The sequence below is a fragment of the Pseudopodoces humilis genome, chromosome 10 (genome assembly GCF_049639895.1).
Source record: "Pseudopodoces humilis isolate 2021_Gansu_Grassland_sample_001 chromosome 10, ASM4963989v1, whole genome shotgun sequence".
NCBI classification, from domain to species: Eukaryota; Metazoa; Chordata; class Aves; order Passeriformes; family Paridae; genus Pseudopodoces; species Pseudopodoces humilis.
The window spans coordinates 12,734,518-12,751,192 of NC_142209.1; the positions used below are offsets into that span (position 1 = coordinate 12,734,518).

Here is a 16,675-nt window from a genome sequence, read left to right on the forward strand (position 1 = left end):
GCATAAAGTTACTGCTGTGACTATTTAAGACTTGTCTAACTGTAGTTAGACTGTATATTGCTTCAGAGGACAACACTGCAGGACCATGGACCTGCTTTTACCCAAGGCTCCAAACTGCACCTGCTGGTATAAGCTTCTACCCTGCAGACACTGCCAGAAACTTCTAAACTTTTCATTCAGGTCATTGACATCCACACCAGTCTTGGACTGTTGACTAGGATAAGAGTACCAGGTATCTGTGTGGCATCACTTGCTGTAGTGCATTAACCCAGCCTACTGCATACATTGTTGTAAGTGCATTATATGTTAAATTTGGCCTTTCATCTTTGCAGAAACTTAGGAGTTCTCTTATCAATAGAGAACATTAGTGTGCAAAACCTGTTAGGTCTGTGTCCATCTTTGCCTTGGGAGAGTACAGACAGGTGAGAATGCTCTAAACCAGAGAAAACCAAGAATCTTCCCTTTGGACAGCTGGTGAAAGAGGGGGGAGAAGCTGCACAGAATTTCTTAGTTCAGAAGACTGCAACTTAAAATAGAACTGTATTTCTTCATATGTTAATGCTAGCATTTATGAAGAGCTAGACTCAACTGCAGCAACCACAATTAACCTCAAGCCAAGTCCCAGCAAACAGACTGCAAGAATTCTTTTAAAAATCAGCTTGTAGATGATAGTGGTTGCTATTTCAACTATTCTTCACAGTATGATGAAAACAAAGCAGACCTGTATGCATATTTTTTTTAAACTGAAGATTTATTGGAAAGAAATTTGATCCCATATCTTTTCAGCAATATAGGATATTTAACATTTTATATAGACTGTATTCAAGTAGAAAAGATTACATTAAAAATTTCTTAATATTGCACTTGGGACAAGCCGTGGCTAAGCTACTGACATTACCATTCCAGAACAAAATCATATATAATCTTCAGAATTTTAGTGAGCTGCCTTGTGTTACCTGCAAGATTTCTTCACAGGTACTTTGACACACTTTGCTTTTCAGTTGAAGCTCACTGCTAAGAGTAATTCTTGTAATGTAAAGGCAAGCAATATGCTGTATGCTACCAGGAATGATTTTGGCAATTGCTTCATTCACATTATTTTACACTTCAGCCAAGATACTGTAGGGATTCACTTAACTCTTGTACAAGATCCCAGCATACATGTGAGAGGCTCCAATGCACATGGGAAGTGAAATACCCAGCTCTTTTTACGCATTATTTCTGCCAAATTACAACATACGCAGGAACCTTTTGTGGCTCACTGAAACAGACAAGTAGGTTGAGCAGTATTTGCACACAGCAAGACTCAGTCTTTGCATGCCAGGCACAGCATGGCTGGCATCGCTTCACATTATAGCAGTGTCTGGCCAAGGAAGTCCCCACAGGGATGGACATCGCAACAAAGCTTGAACAGGGGACAAATCCAAAAGGGAACCCCAGTAAGCTGCAGATAAGGATTTTCACAGAATTGTAAAGGAGGAATTAACTACTGAGTCAGTATTGAGGATCAGAGAGATTATTTAAAAAAAAAAAAAAAAGAAAGAAAAAAAGAAAGAAACAAAAATATCCTGCTTAAAGGGGTGCGATAATCAAGACTCAGCAATCTGATGGCTGCTGGACAAAACAGGACAGGGTTTAATTATTAACTAAAATTGTTGCTCTGAACAGGTATTTAAAAACTTCGTGTCATGAAGAAAGATAAGGGTTTGCATTTTATAAAAGCATGCAACTGAAAATCTGCAATGCGCAACTGCAACTGAAATCTGCAATGTGAAAGGAAAGCCATGGACTTTACAATTTGTTTGCACATTGTGCAGAAGATGAAAAACTGCAGTTCAGCAGCAGATTCTCCCCTCTTGTATCTTGTTTACATTCCCAGAACAGGTTCACTTAAGACAGTTAAAACAGAAACCATTAATTTTCCTTCACTTTTAAACCCAGCTTTACTTCTTAAAACAAAAGTAAATTAAGAATGTTAGGTCACTAAGGTCCATTTTATTAGTAGTAGCAGCTTCAATTTTTGTGTAGAAATAGTGTCAGCAGCTTTTACTAATGATGGAACTAAACTTTTGCTTTAGTAGGCATTATTACATAAAAAGCAGAGTCGTTTATTTACTTTTCATCTTAGCTTAGCAAATCACACAAGTAACTCAGCTCTCTGTAGGGGCCCTCCTGATGAAAGGAGCCAGTCTATCCAGAGCTCTACACTTACCAGATTAGCCTATAAAGGACCAGTCCTCACTGTGCATATTCATAAGAGGAGTTTTCTTCCACTGTTATTTAGCACAAAAAAACATTGAGGCATCTTAATATAGACACACTAACATTTGTTTTATCTTCTTATTTTGCTGTAGGTGTGGTAAAAATCATGCAGTTTGCAGGCTTGGTCTTTGGAACAATAGGGTTTTAAGTTACTGGTTTCAGTCACAGGAAAAAATAACCCATGAAGACAGACCAGTAACCCCACTGTAAATATCAGCTACATGAAAATATGAGAAAACCACACTTTAAAAACTTGATTCAAAATTAAGATGTGGATACCAGGAAGCTGAGTTTTAGCACACGATCTGCAGACATTCACCCAACTCTGGATGTCAGTCATTCACACAAGTCTTTGTTTAAATCATGCCTTGCATCTCCAATAAAGTGTCATAGCAAAGTGTTACATAAGCAGCCAGTGCTAAGTAATTAGCAAAACACAAATAATGGTGCTTTGGCTCTCAGGGTTAGGAAAGCTGCACTTTTGCTTTTAACTGCATGGTTTGTACTCTCCTAAAACTTGAGCAAGTATCCCCTTAGGAGGTGAAAAATAAAATCAGATGTCCCTTGGTTACTGACATATTACATGTCACTGCAGTTGCTGACTAAACATGTGTTTGTAGAATTTTGTGATGCTTATCCTTTTTCAGAAAGTCTAAAAAGGCTAATTTCTGTTTTGAGACTGACTTCCTTACACTATCCCTAATTATATTTGACAAACAAATGATACATTTCTTACTATAAAAGTTAAACATAATGGAGTGCTATCTTGCTTGGCTAGAAAACTCAGACTTGTACATATGCTTCCAACAATCAGCTAAATCATAATAAGCAAAAAAATTATCAAAAGTTATTAAAATAGTTGTACAATTATACAAAAAGCTTATAAGCTTTTTCACTCCATTTCCCATTTTAAAAATTTGGTAGATGTACATTTAAAAGAACACTATCACCACCATCAAACAGCTACTCTGCCAGGTTCCCACTTGGAAACAAATAGTAGCAATTGTCTTTTCATTAAGAAACTAAAATAGTGGCCAAACTCAGCAACTTGGGCAGCACTACAGTATTTCAACAAGTCCTGGAGCAGTCGGTCCTGAAACATGCTGGTGTAGAGATGACTTTAACCAAAGCCAGCTCTTGGATCATGACACAGTTGCAATGAATCTGTCTGGTGCTTGCCTTTAAAATTGTATCAATTGATCTTCTCTAGCCTCAAATAGCAGTAATAGTAACTATTAAAAAATGAGGAAGTCCTGCTGGCAGCCAGCAAGCAGCAGTCTATATGCACCACACTACAAAACAGTACCTCCACCCTCTAATCACAAGCAGATTTTCATCACCTTGTCTGTGAACATACATGCACATAGACATAAACTGCAGCGCTCAAATCTGCTCTACAGATTCCTGCACCCCACCCTGTGCCTTGTAACTTCCATCTTTCAGTCAGGAACTCTGGCCTGGCACTGCATCTGCCAGGTGGGACAGGGAGAGGGCCTGACAGAGTGCCAGGCAGGAGGCCAGGAGAGAGAGAGATTTGGAACGCGCAGCCTGCTGGGAGGCCACTCTGTGCCTGCATGCCCAGGGAAGGCAAACAGGATTGGAAATGGCAATGGAAGGATCTCAAGACTGGAAGAGGCAGCAAAGATTAAAACCAGTATTATAGGTGGCTTTGTACTACCATTTTTTTGCACCCAGTTTCCAGTTCAAGCACAAGAGTACACCTGCAAGATTTGGACAAAATCAACATTCATGTTTCAGTATCTCAACTGGAAAATTCAGGAACCACCATCAAATTTGGCAAGTGTTGTGTTTTCACATAAAAAGAAATCAGGTGCTATATAGGAACAACAGAATGAGTGCAAGAAACTCTTCACATCTTTGATTGCTTCACCAATATCAATGGCAAACAAACCAATTTCTGCAAATCAATCTTCAGTAATTTCATAGTGCCTAGCACTTACTACACAGACATTGTCAGCTTTTCAGGGCCTTGATTTTACTATGACCTCTGATGAGTACCAAAATAAACATAAAATCTGCACCAATCAGTGACAGATAGGATTTCTCAGCAAAATGCCTGTCCTTTTACTTCAGCATGTTCTGTTTGTAAAATGTCCTCTTAAAAAGACTTCTGTTACTAAGTGAACTACTACAGCATAGTGGAACTATCATCTGTAACACCAAACACAGCAGATTGCTTTTCAAAGTGATACTCAGATAGCTGAGTGATTACAAATGCTAGAAAATATATGACAGAAGAATGTTTCTGGAAAAAACCCAATCTAACAACCTTTACTGCATTGAGAACTTTCTCCCCTAAGAAAACACACAAGGCTACAGTAAAATAGTCAAAGATGTAAGATTTGTCACCCTGGGAAAAGCATAAACTAAAACAGCATGAAAAGTGGTCCTTATTTCCATTTTGGATATAACTGCCAGAAACAACCATTTTTAACATTTGGAAAGGCAAAAATTTGAACTTGATCACTTTAATAAACATTATAACAACCTATTAAAATCAAGGAGACTTAACCTTTCACAATTTCAGGATTTAGTTTTTTTCCACCACATAATTTGGAAAATAAAAAGCATCAAGCATTGTTTCCATCACCAGCATCTTCCTTCAACTGCCCATTGTTTAAGTGACTGAACATGAACAGCATCATGTAATGTCTCATTACTCTCAACAGTATGAAGAGACTAAGAATTGGAGTTAAACCTAATATTTGGACTAAAAAAATGTTCACAAGATATGTGCAACAAAATACCCAGCTTGTCTCAGAAGCAAGTCTCTTCACAACAACTTTGTCTTTTACATTTAGAATTTTTCTGTCTGGTAAGATGCAAATATAATGGAAGTCTAGCATCTACAGTTATGTAAGTACACAACCCCCCGCATACATCACTAGTAAATAATCAGACTGCATACAAGATTATTTGTAAAAGTAATAAAACCCTTTGATGCTCCATATTTATGCTGGCAAATAGCTCTCCTGATATAAAAGGCACTTTGAAAACCCAATATGGTTTGGTTCATTAAGTTTGCAAAGTACAAACAATTGTACAAACATACAATTATATTGAAGCATGTCAGCCATTGTGACATTGTCTACAAAACAAGTTTCCAATTGCCGATAACACTGGTTTTATGGGAATGAGCAGTGGTTTCAGCAGCTTTACTGAAGACATGACAGGGTTTCCAGTACCACATTCTTATTAAGTAAAAAACCCTCAAAAACTTACAAGTTTTGGGGGCCCCCAAAAAAACAAGACCCAAAGTCCATAACATTCATTCAATATTTACTCCTTAGAAGTGAACTCCCTCCATAGCCCGAGGGCAGAAATCTATTTAGTCGATTCCAGACGTGGTGGAGGCAGGCTCTGTCTCAAGAAGTGTTGTTACACCAGTACAGTACTGAAAACTTTGGTCCAACAGCACCATTCCAGAAAATGACTACATGGCTGCAACATCAATCTGTATGTAAAGCTGCCTTACTCCTGCCTGTGGAAAAGGGAAGGAGGGTTAAGTAAAGCCAAAGGAGTTTCCTGTCCTGAGCATCAGCCCACATCAATAAGTGACCTAGCAAAAATACTCAACATCTTATTTTTCTGTAATTCATCTCCACATTTAGCACATCACTCAGAGAACACCTGATGAATAAGGAGTTCTTCATGCAGTCAAATGCACACAGATAATGATGTATTAACGTTAGCTTTGCCACATTACCTCTTCTGATTCATCCTAAATAACTGCCACATGTGAAGCTGCACAAAAGTAATTCTTTCTTTTGTGCCAGTTTAACTTCCTGAAAAGCAAGCTGCTTGAAGAACTGTCAGTTTAAAACGGAGCTAAGGACAAGAGCATAATGTGGGACTTGTTGTTCAAACCAGTTCTACAGTACAAATCTATCCAGAAAGCCACCACATGTGCAAGCTGCCAATGCAGTGAAAAGCCTGAGTAGGTCCAGTCTGTGGTGAGAAACTCTATCCTAAGAGAAGGCTCATCTGTTTTCTTAGTTCCTTATAGGTCAATATAGATCAACCCCATTTGATACACCTGAGACAATTACATCTGTTATTTCATAAAGTGGCATGAAAAACTAATGCAGAGAGGTACAGTAATTTCATCTACACAACTGAGTAGTTTCGAATTGTTTGATACAGCTGGAGCAGGGAAGCTTTTCAAAACAGATATGAAACTCAGAAATACTTAACCTTTCTTGATATGGATTACAGTGTCACATAATGTAACAAGCACTTTACACTTTGAGATGTGATTTCCACTGATAAGACGTACCTGAGTAAAAATATTGTGAGTCTGGCTTAGAATCCACCTTCCATCAGCATCAGGAGCTACTAACAACTTCAAAGTCCCTATGTAAACATCAGTACAGAGGGTCCAGAAATGTGGATCATGTAAACTGTAGACTCCTTGCAACTGCTGCACCTAAAAATAGAGGAAAATTTTAGAAAGTGTATTTCAGTAAATATTTGTTAATACTATGTTTTTTTTACAGAAAATATTATGAAAGCCAATGCATTCTTTTACTTCTAATTCACTGTGCCTTTTGTCATCTTTTACCAAAATTTCTTATTACTATCTCAGTTATTGTAAGGAAGATGAAAACATATGGATTTATGATTTTCTGTATGTGTTGTGATTTTGCACCCTGCTGCATTTATATTCTAGATATGTTTTACTGAGACAATTTCTGAAAATAGAGGCATTCACAAGCAAAAAGTCAGAGCTTTTGGACTTGAGATGGCATGCAGTTAAAACTGCCCGTTTTGCAAATGTGCAAATTTTGCCATGAAACAATTTGTGAGATTCTAACTTTAACAGAAATATATTCATATATCAATTACAATTTTGTGAGGGTTTAGATGTGTCCTGGCAATCCCTTTGGTTTTTTGTCTTCCACTTTGAGTGGACCCTCCATGCGATGATTACAGCCTGTAACTCCCAAGGAAAGGCAGCACTCCTTCAAGTGCTTTGTATTAACTTTGCAAAGGCATGGCATACTGATAGAAAAGTTAAGTAGGAGAACAGGTCAAATCCAGAGTAATCTTTGTTTTCTTATAAATACACTTCCAATGTTACGTATAAGCACGAAGTACTCTGGGAGGAATAGCTTCAGGATCTGTTTTTCTGAACTAACATAAATTAAACTGGTACCTTGATTTGTGTGTTCTACGGTACCTTTGAATGACATTACTGGAAAAACATAAAATATTGTCATACACCCAGCTGAGGCTCAGTCAGTCAGCAGCTTGATCAGTCAGAGCAAAAACAGCTTAAGAGCTCACCCTCTGGTAGCACTGAGGGAGGGCATTTTCCAGGGAAGGAGGAGTTCGCTGCATCAAAATCCCAATGGACTCTTTTAAAAGTGGAACAATACTAGAAAGAAAAAAAGGAAATTGGCTATTATTACATTTTCAAAAGGTACAAGGAGCAACCTAAGATTACTTAATGCTGAGAAATTTTTCTTTAGTTCCTCCACCAGAAGCTGAGAAAGTCACCATGAAAACCCAGTGCAGAAAATAAAAGGATTGACAAAATTGCTATGGTGTCCTATCAAAGGCAAGATTATTTCTCTCCCAGCGTTTCCAGAGTCAACTGGTGGTCAGTCACAAAAGATTAGTAGTTTAATCACGGGACTTGAGATGAAATCTCTTGGTATCTTAGAAGTTATACAACAAAGCAGCTGTATAGCTCAAAACCAACAGCAATGGCAAATCATTCACAAGCAACCATAAAAATACTCAACTGAAATTGTGTTTGCTTTTGTGTTTGGTTTAAGGCATATTTTTCTTATGAACTAAGATAATAATGGGGTAATCATAAAACAAAATTAGTATGGAACAGTCCAGCTACAACAGTTATTTTGTCAGAAAGAGACAACTTAGCATATTCTTGAAGTGAACTAAGTGTAGGGTCTCATCCAAGCTCAAGGGTTAAACATTTTGAAGCAATTAGAGGTTCCCTCCTCCTGGCAAAATGGTCTTGTTTAATCAGCAAACTAAGAAGACATTTAATACCCTTTTTTATTATTATTACTTTCTGTTTTTTAATAAAACAGGGAGACCAGTAAGCCTATACCCTGAAGCTACCACTAATAAGTTATACTCTTACTAAGTACTCAGCGTGGTGATTTTTTTGTTTAGGAGTAGTGCATCATGTCTGGTTCAGTAGAGCATTATAAAATTTTCAAGTGCATAACAAATATCTGTAGTGCAACAGTAAAGCTTAAATACCAATTTCATTTCAAGAGCATACAAGTCCTAACTTTCCAGACTGAAAATGATTATATATTTCAGAAACTGTAAGCTGCATTTCAGAGTTCAGCACTGGCATCACAGCTGCAGTATATGGAGTTACGGGATTAAAAGCACACCTGAAACATTTGTAAGAGATTAACTGGACCAGTTATTAAAGGACACTGCAGGACCTCTGTTTAAAATCTCATGAAGTGACATGGAATGCATGGCACAGACCGGCTGTGTATTTGTAGATGTGAACAAATGACCTAATCAATTTTAGAAAGGTATTTCCATTTGAACATGGGGCAGTGCTGGCTGATGGACTGCTCAGCTCACTCCCTGGCTAAACCTTGGCCAGGGTAGGAGGGAGCAAGAGACTGCGTGACTCTTGTCTAATGAACCCCTGGAAAAACCACCATCCTAAAATTAAGTCTTCTTGCAGGCACAATGGTTGTTTCAGCCAAATTCACTGCCTGGTGCTCTCCAGCACATGGCCTCCCACGTTTGCACTGCCACCAAGGCATTGGTTCAGAAACAGGAAGAAGCAATTAGGGGCAAGCAGGAGTTGCCTACACTAGACCTGTCACCAAGACAAACATTTAGCAATGCAATAACTGTCAATCTGTCTAAAGGAAGCTTAATTGGAGTGTCACATTCTACAGTGGATTACAGAAGTTTAGGGAAAAAAGGTTCTCTTATTAATGGACCCATCTCACTAAATAATGTCCATGTCACAAGCATTAAATCAAAGAGAGCTGGAGCTGCCAACACACTCTACTGATGAATTGATTTCAGTTTAACTCCCTATTTAAAATGCAGGTTTGCTTCTTAATAAAAAACTTGAAAGACCAATACACCAGTTCAGGATGCAAAGTGAATGCAAGAATTTTGAACACTACTCCATTCCCATAAATTTAACAAGGCCTCTCTAGCATATGCATCCAAAGATTTCAAAAACCACACACGTACAGGCTGCGTATTTTTTCCCAGGGAAACAACTAAAGGAATAGAGATGTAGTAAGTCTGCCTTTTTATTGAAACATTCCACTAAGAGTGAGAAAAGCCATGAAAGAAAGCTAATAAAAATGTCTAATTTGTACAATTTATTTACAGTATTTAATAAAACTGATATACATTATCTGATGGAAGAGAAATTAATTGTAAAGTAGATTAGAAGAGACAGGCTATGAAACAAGAACATCTTAAAAGTCCAAAGAATAGAAGTGAATCAGGATGTGGCTTGATATTGTTGGTGAAAGTTGAAGCTTATCCCAGGTCACACCTTCTTCCTCTATCTTAGAGCCAGTGTTAAGATATAAAGTTTGTCTTTTGCAAAGCTGAAAAACCAAAAGACAGCTGCAGTGATGTGACAGGCCCTCACAAATGTTGTTCACAGCAAACCAGCCACGGATGCCCCTCTGCAACCAGGGGGATACTAATTCACATGGTATCTTACTGTAAGCCAAACTAACATAACAAACAACAGAATCCAGTTTTATGATGCCTAATGTTTTCCATTGTTTCATGCATACTACTGAAGTAGAAAACCATCAGTATAAAAGCCAGAACTCCACAGAGGAGCTCTTTTCTCAAACATTAACTAAAACTAGAATTACTTAATCACTAGGAGGCAATAGAAATATCAGTTCTACATCATGTGACTGAAGAAAACATAAAGGAAGATGACAAAACCAAGGTGGCTGAAAATACAGTTAGAGATTTTGACCAAGCTTTCTCTTTTTTTTTTTGGCTTAGTCATTAGTGGAAAAAAAAAAGTGTCTGCCTCCACAACAACTATGGCACTGGTGCTTCCCCCTTGTTTGTTTTTATTTATAAGCTTATTGAGGAAAACAAATAATGCTGAATTCCCACCAAGTGGAAAGCTTTCTCATGCATAAGCAGTCAGTAAGCTTTGCTATTAAAGCAGACACAATTCTATTGCTTTCTGATTACCAAGCCTTAAATCTAAAATATCACACTCTTTTACAAGACAATAGATTTGAAAGAGGAACTAACCCACAGCAAGATTTGGAATAAAAAAAACATATCCTTTACAAAGGCCAGAAAAGCAAAGGAAGCTAAGGTTACAGCACATCACATTTGCACACAACACTGCTACAGAAAAAGTGAAAGGTGTTCAAACAAATCAAAACAAACTAACTATTGACACGAATCTGATAAATCCAGCCTGCCACTACTACACATGGATTGATTAAAAATTAGGAATGAAAGCATCAGACTCTTATTTAACCTGCATCAAATTCAGATAATACTCTTGCCCCTTCCAGTGCCATCCTGTTTATGCCACTGTTTTTGTAGGCATAGCCAGCAAGACCCTGGCACTGTCACAATCTTGGACTGCAAAGCTGAAAACAACTCTGGGTAAAGAACCCGTTAGACAGACACTGCGTGCAGAGAGCAGCAGGAAATTCATTCAGTGCTCTCAGCACTACAGAAAATAGGGGGTATTTGTGACAGGTTTTGTGGAAGGTAAACAAACATTGCTGAGGATCAAGACCAGCAAGGGTTCTTCAAATAGTATAGCTCAAAATCTACAGCAAATTTTCCAAATTCCGGGTTTTTTTCCCAGCCACCATCCATATCCACAATGTAAAGACTGTTGGCCTATTTCAGAACTTTAATAAAATTCTTTTATTAGGCAATGGCAATTTTAGTCAGACTGCAAGCTTTGCTCAAGACGAGGACCACAGGTTTAACATTTGCTTTACTGATTTTGAATTCTTTGTTCTCATAACAATGTAGTACGTTGATTCTCAAGCAAGGCTGGCAGGTACCATTACCCTGTAAATAAAGGCAGTGCTTGACATTTAGCAATAATGGCTTAAAGTAACACCAACAACAAACATGCTAGTTTGGAGGAGCTTTCCTATATAAAATTCATTCTGAATCTTAATGAATGCAGCACTTCATTTAAAAAAAGTAATTTTTTTATACTGCTATGCCCCAAACTTGAAATGCTCCCAATGGCACACCCTCCCCCAAAGCTTTCATATTATATCATGTTGAAGCAGCTCAAGATTTTATGCAAAAGATTATGTAACCCATGGAAACAACTTCACTAAATGACTGAAGTAAATTGCCTCATTTCTTTGACCACTTAATATGAAGTCTGCATGCTTAGTGCAATCTAGTATCAGATTTAGTCTGCTGTGCCCTTCTAGAAACATGTGGGCCTAATAGTGGTTTAGGACAAACTTGATTTATACCAGAGTTGTGGCTTTTGCGTGATGACTAGTTTCATATAGCTGACTGAAATACTAAAATTGCTTCAAGATTTCAGAATAAGGCTTAGAATACTAAGGTTAAAAACTAAATGAGTATTGAGTTTTAAATATTAAAAGCAGTTTAGAGACTTGAGAAATTGTTTATTGAGTCAAGGCACATATAATTATGTGAACAACACTTTGGAAAAAACTTGAAGAACGTCAGCCTAAACTACAGTGAAATAGTCAAGCTTTTGTTAAAAAGAAAAAATTAAAATGCTGGTAAGATAGACTTGTCTATTTTAAGCATGTCCTATTTATGCTTTACTTGCATGAAATAGTACAAAGTTATCAAAGAAAGAGTCATTAGATGTTAGTGGTTGCATCCAGGAAAATTCAGATGCCACACAGGATTTTCACTGTGCAGTGAGAATGTTCTGTGCTAACTCATGAGGAGTCAGGCAGAGAATGTCACCCTACAGCACCCTTAGCAAAGGATCACAGAAGCAACAGAGCAACTGTGTCAGCAGCTGACAATTTCCACCAATTAGAGATGTTGTCTACAAGAAGGCTCAACCATTTGATTTAAAAGCACTTCTTGACTTCTCTGAAGAAGCATTGCTTAACCCTTCTGTACATGCACAAGGCAAAACAGGTGAAATCTGTATAGTTTTACACTGCACCAGTGAATTTTTTAGTCATCTTATACAGGTATTTTTGTGATTTCTTTGGCAAGTGTGGCCGTCATTTCAAAAACCTAAACGGAGAAGACCCACTAATAGGAGGAGACAAGCCTCAAATAAACCACAGAGCTGCCCAACAGTGAAGCAAGCAAACACTCAATATAAAACAAATGAATAGTTATCTCACAAAGACACAAGCAATCCTGGATTAAGAGCAATGATTTTCCTCTGCACTCTCATGCAATAGCTTTGATATTCTACTGGTTCACCAGACATAATTCCATAAAATGTAGTAAGAATTGCTGTTCTGCCTTTATTCCCTCTTTGTGTACAAAAGTATCATAAAAAGAATACAGATTAAAAAAATGAAAACAAACCCCCAAACTAAAACAAACTAAAAAAACCCCACAACAAAACACCCTAACAAAATAACAGAGAAGCAGAAGTCTTGCATCTAACCTACCCCCTACTCATACCCTGCAGACTCTGTAAGTCAAACTCAGACCATTAAGCAATAACTCGGAGGATACAGTTCCAAGTAGGGCAAAGTCCTCAGACACCATTAAAACTTTTGAATGAATTTGTCAGACTGGCTTTTACATCTCTGGCTCAAAACTATGAATCTTTTATTACAGCCACAAAGATCCTAATTACAGAACAGATCCTGATTTTTAAACACACATGAATGGGGTCTGCTTGTTGGGACACACACATACTCTTACTCCACTTTACCTTATCAAAGTTGGTTTAACAGTAAAAGGCACACAAACAAAATCAAGAAATATTCATTTGAAACAGAAGACAATTATTTAATTTGAAGCCAAATTTACCCTGAAAATTATTTATCAAGGTTTCAAATTGGCCCACAGAAATTGACAGCAACTCCTGTACTAGAAATTGAACATCCCTGTCTGTCCCACCTCAAATACACAAGTATCTCATGAGTAGACAGACAATTTAAAAACCCAAAGAAATAAAGCCCAAACCCAAATAGCCTGCCACCGCCCCCCCCAGTTGGAACTAGACACAGCTCTTGCCATTACCAATTTAAATTATTTTTGCAATGTTATTCCCCTCAAATTTTAAATTTCACAGAACTTCAGTAGGTTTTTTTCTCTGGGTTAGATTTAGATAACTTTAAAAGATTAAGTACAAAAGTATTATATATCCTAGCAAGCAACACCTGGGCTCCCATGTTACTGTTACAGAAGACCAGCTTATGGGAAAATCTGAAAACCCTTTTGCACTAATTCTTAAAGGACATTTCAAACACAGCATAGTGAAGAATAAGGCAAAATTAATAGTGGTTCTACGTCCAGAAGTATAAATGAAGACTACTAAAGTCAAACACCACAAAAAGGGACTCAAGTTTTCAATAGCCATCTGAAACTGCCAATAATCTTATTTATTATTAAAGTGCATTTCAAGCAAAACCGTCAATAGTTCAGTCTGTTGGACTGCTTAGAAAACAAATAAAATACCAACACAAAACCACCCAACCCTGCTATTAGTGTTTGCTCCACTGATGTGCCAGGATGTGTCAGCTGGCAAGAAATGAAGGCCTGCTTCTATCAGCTATGATGCAGCTGACTACACTGATAGCAGGATTATTCTACTGATCATTTATAGCATTGTGGACCAGCAAAACAGCATTACAGGCTGAAGTCTGGCATCAGATCAAAAGACACATCAAACAGTGAACTTGTCCAGCATTTTCAGCATAGAACATGGGTCTCAAACATTCCTTCTATCTGTGCTAGAAAACCTATAAACAGCATTATTATGACACCTCTATTATGGAATTCAGTGTTATTTCAACTACTGTATGAATGGAAGAATAAAATGAATTGTCATTCATGTGGTATTTTCTACTGTACACAAAGCTGGATCCTTAAAATACAACATGCATGGAAACTCGTGTGTTACTCAGCTACTACCTCTACCTCAGCAACAGTTTCTTCCTGTTTGGAAACTTGCACATTTTCTTTCCCATTTCTTGAGATTTCAGTACTAGAAGTAGTTTGTAATAATTTGTCTTTTATGAAATTACAGAATGTTGCAGTCAAAATCCCCGAAGTTTATATGAAAGTGATTTCACAGTGATTTCTAGCACAGACATTTCTTGGGCGGTATCTCAAGCCTGCTGCCCTACTTTGACTAACAGGGAGATTCACATCAATAATCCTGTGAATGCTGCCATGCAAAGCCATAAACATGCCATACATGGTAGGAGCAGAAGTAGCTCCAGTCCATCAGATGACACTCACCACTGCTGAACAGACAAAGGTATTCAGTTATTAGGTTGTAACTGGAGTTGTGGCACGCTGCCTTACGGCACCATTGAAACTGCTGCCAAAAAAGCCTCATAACATCACTGAATGAAATATTTGCTTGACCAGTCTAATCCAAATAGCTTCACATTCACAGTGATCTTGGTAAGAAACAACTGTGAAATCCAGAAGTACGTGAAGCATTTCCATCAGATCTTAAAAAAAGAGTGCAAATACAAAGGAAAAGACAATTCTTGTTGAGATAAGAAAACAAAATTAAAACCTAACAGCCTTGATTTGTCAAGGAGAAGGGCACACATCCTGTGCCAGCAGCCCCAACTCTGCTGTCCTGAAACCATTCTGCTCCATTTACTGGAGTACATTGGTTTATATAAGCATGTACTAAATACAGAGATGAAGCTCTACAGTTTGAACCTGAAAGACATTTTTGTAGTACTATGCAAAGAAGGACAAAATATGCAGATTTAAGAGCAAAAGTTGTAGCTGTAGAAAAAGGTAAGATAGCTCATGTAAGAGCTCACCAGAATGTCTGTATAGAACAGAAGTAACACACCACTCTTGGAAGAAAAGCAAATGTTGTAAGTCATTAGCATAACAAAACCCCTTTTTCCTCTGAGCTGTGATTTCTCCTGTAATTAGCATCAAAAATCCTACCGAATACCAGTGATAGCAATACTTACCTTACACCTATAAGTAGTGCTATCAGCATTGAACAAATAGGATCTGCTATCATCAGACCATAGTTCTGCATCAGTATAGCAGATATGATTACACCAATACTTCCCAGCGTGTCTGCCACAATGTGCAGAAAAACACCTGTAAGAGATCAAGTGATACCATTACAACTTGCTATTCTTAAAGCTAATGGAGCATTTCAGAGATGTTTTACAAAAGTGAATTTCAAGAACTAAATAATGTGATCTACACTTTTCAAGTTTGTGGCCAGTTTTGGGTCAAACACACAAAGATTTTAATGTATTTGTAGAATATGAGACATTTGAAGAATTTACATTCTTTTATGCACTTAGCAGTAATGGGTATCTCATAGCAAGGCTACTAACTTGAACAATGATTAACAGCTGCAGCTAGACTTTTTTCACTCAATACTCACCTTTATTTTAGTACAGAAACTCATAGTCCTTGATGCCTACAGTCGTGAGTTCTGCATAAGGTGGACAAACTGTTAACAGAAACAGTTCTGCAAAGCTTTGATACATGCTAATGTTTAATTGACAACACCTTCTAGAAGTTACTTGGCAAAGAAATCCAAGACAAATAGTTCTGAGAATTAAACAATACTGCAGGCATGGAAAGCCTTACTCTTAAGAATAACACTGCCTTCAAGTACAAAGAAACACATACTTTGCAGCTAGTCAAAGTTTAGCCTTTGGAGCTCTCTGCTGGCAGTGACTGGAAGTCATTCAGAAACACAATACAGCGTACTGTAAATTCTGGAAGAACTTGTAAATATTCCTTCTCAAGGACTGCAAACAAACCAGAAAATCATCCAAGAATAAAACCCTATGTACATTTGGGTATGCCAAATAATTACTACCTCCTACATCTCATAATTGTCTCCCTTTAACTTCTGAACATTTGAAAAAAGCTGTGATAGATTGGCATTTAAGAAAACAAAGAGGAAACACCTAAGGAAGTTAAAACTGCTGGAGGCTGATGGGAGTTTTTCTCCTAGCCAACAGCTGGCCATTTCTAAGAACTGACAGCAGTTTTAACCATTGAAAAAGTGAGATCAACCTGTGAACACCTTAAGACCTAAACCTGTTTTGCTCTTGTTCTAATCCATATCTCACAGCAAAAAATAAGTAAGTTTTCTAGTAATTCTTTAATTACTGCTTTAAAACCACGACATTTATTTGGTGCGTTGGCCAGGAAATGAAATTGACAAATCTAAACCACTACATTAACACGACAAAATCAAAATCAAAATCAAAAT

At 37.5% G+C, this 16,675-nt stretch overlaps 1 protein-coding gene across 1 annotated transcript in view; it reads right to left on the minus strand.

Moving 5' to 3' along the window:
* Positions 1-105: 105 nt before the first annotated feature.
* Positions 106-16,675, minus strand: part of SLC30A7 (solute carrier family 30 member 7) — a 28,438-nt gene continuing 11,868 nt past the window's right edge. Inside the window, exons 8-11 of the mRNA XM_005520938.3 lie at positions 15,402-15,537; positions 7,570-7,660; positions 6,560-6,709; positions 106-5,764 (exon numbers count right to left, since the gene is read on the minus strand). Coding sequence (XP_005520995.2) covers positions 5,717-5,764; positions 6,560-6,709; positions 7,570-7,660; positions 15,402-15,537 — 425 coding nt within the window. The 3' untranslated portion in view covers positions 106-5,716. The remainder of the gene's footprint in view (positions 5,765-6,559; positions 6,710-7,569; positions 7,661-15,401; positions 15,538-16,675) is intronic.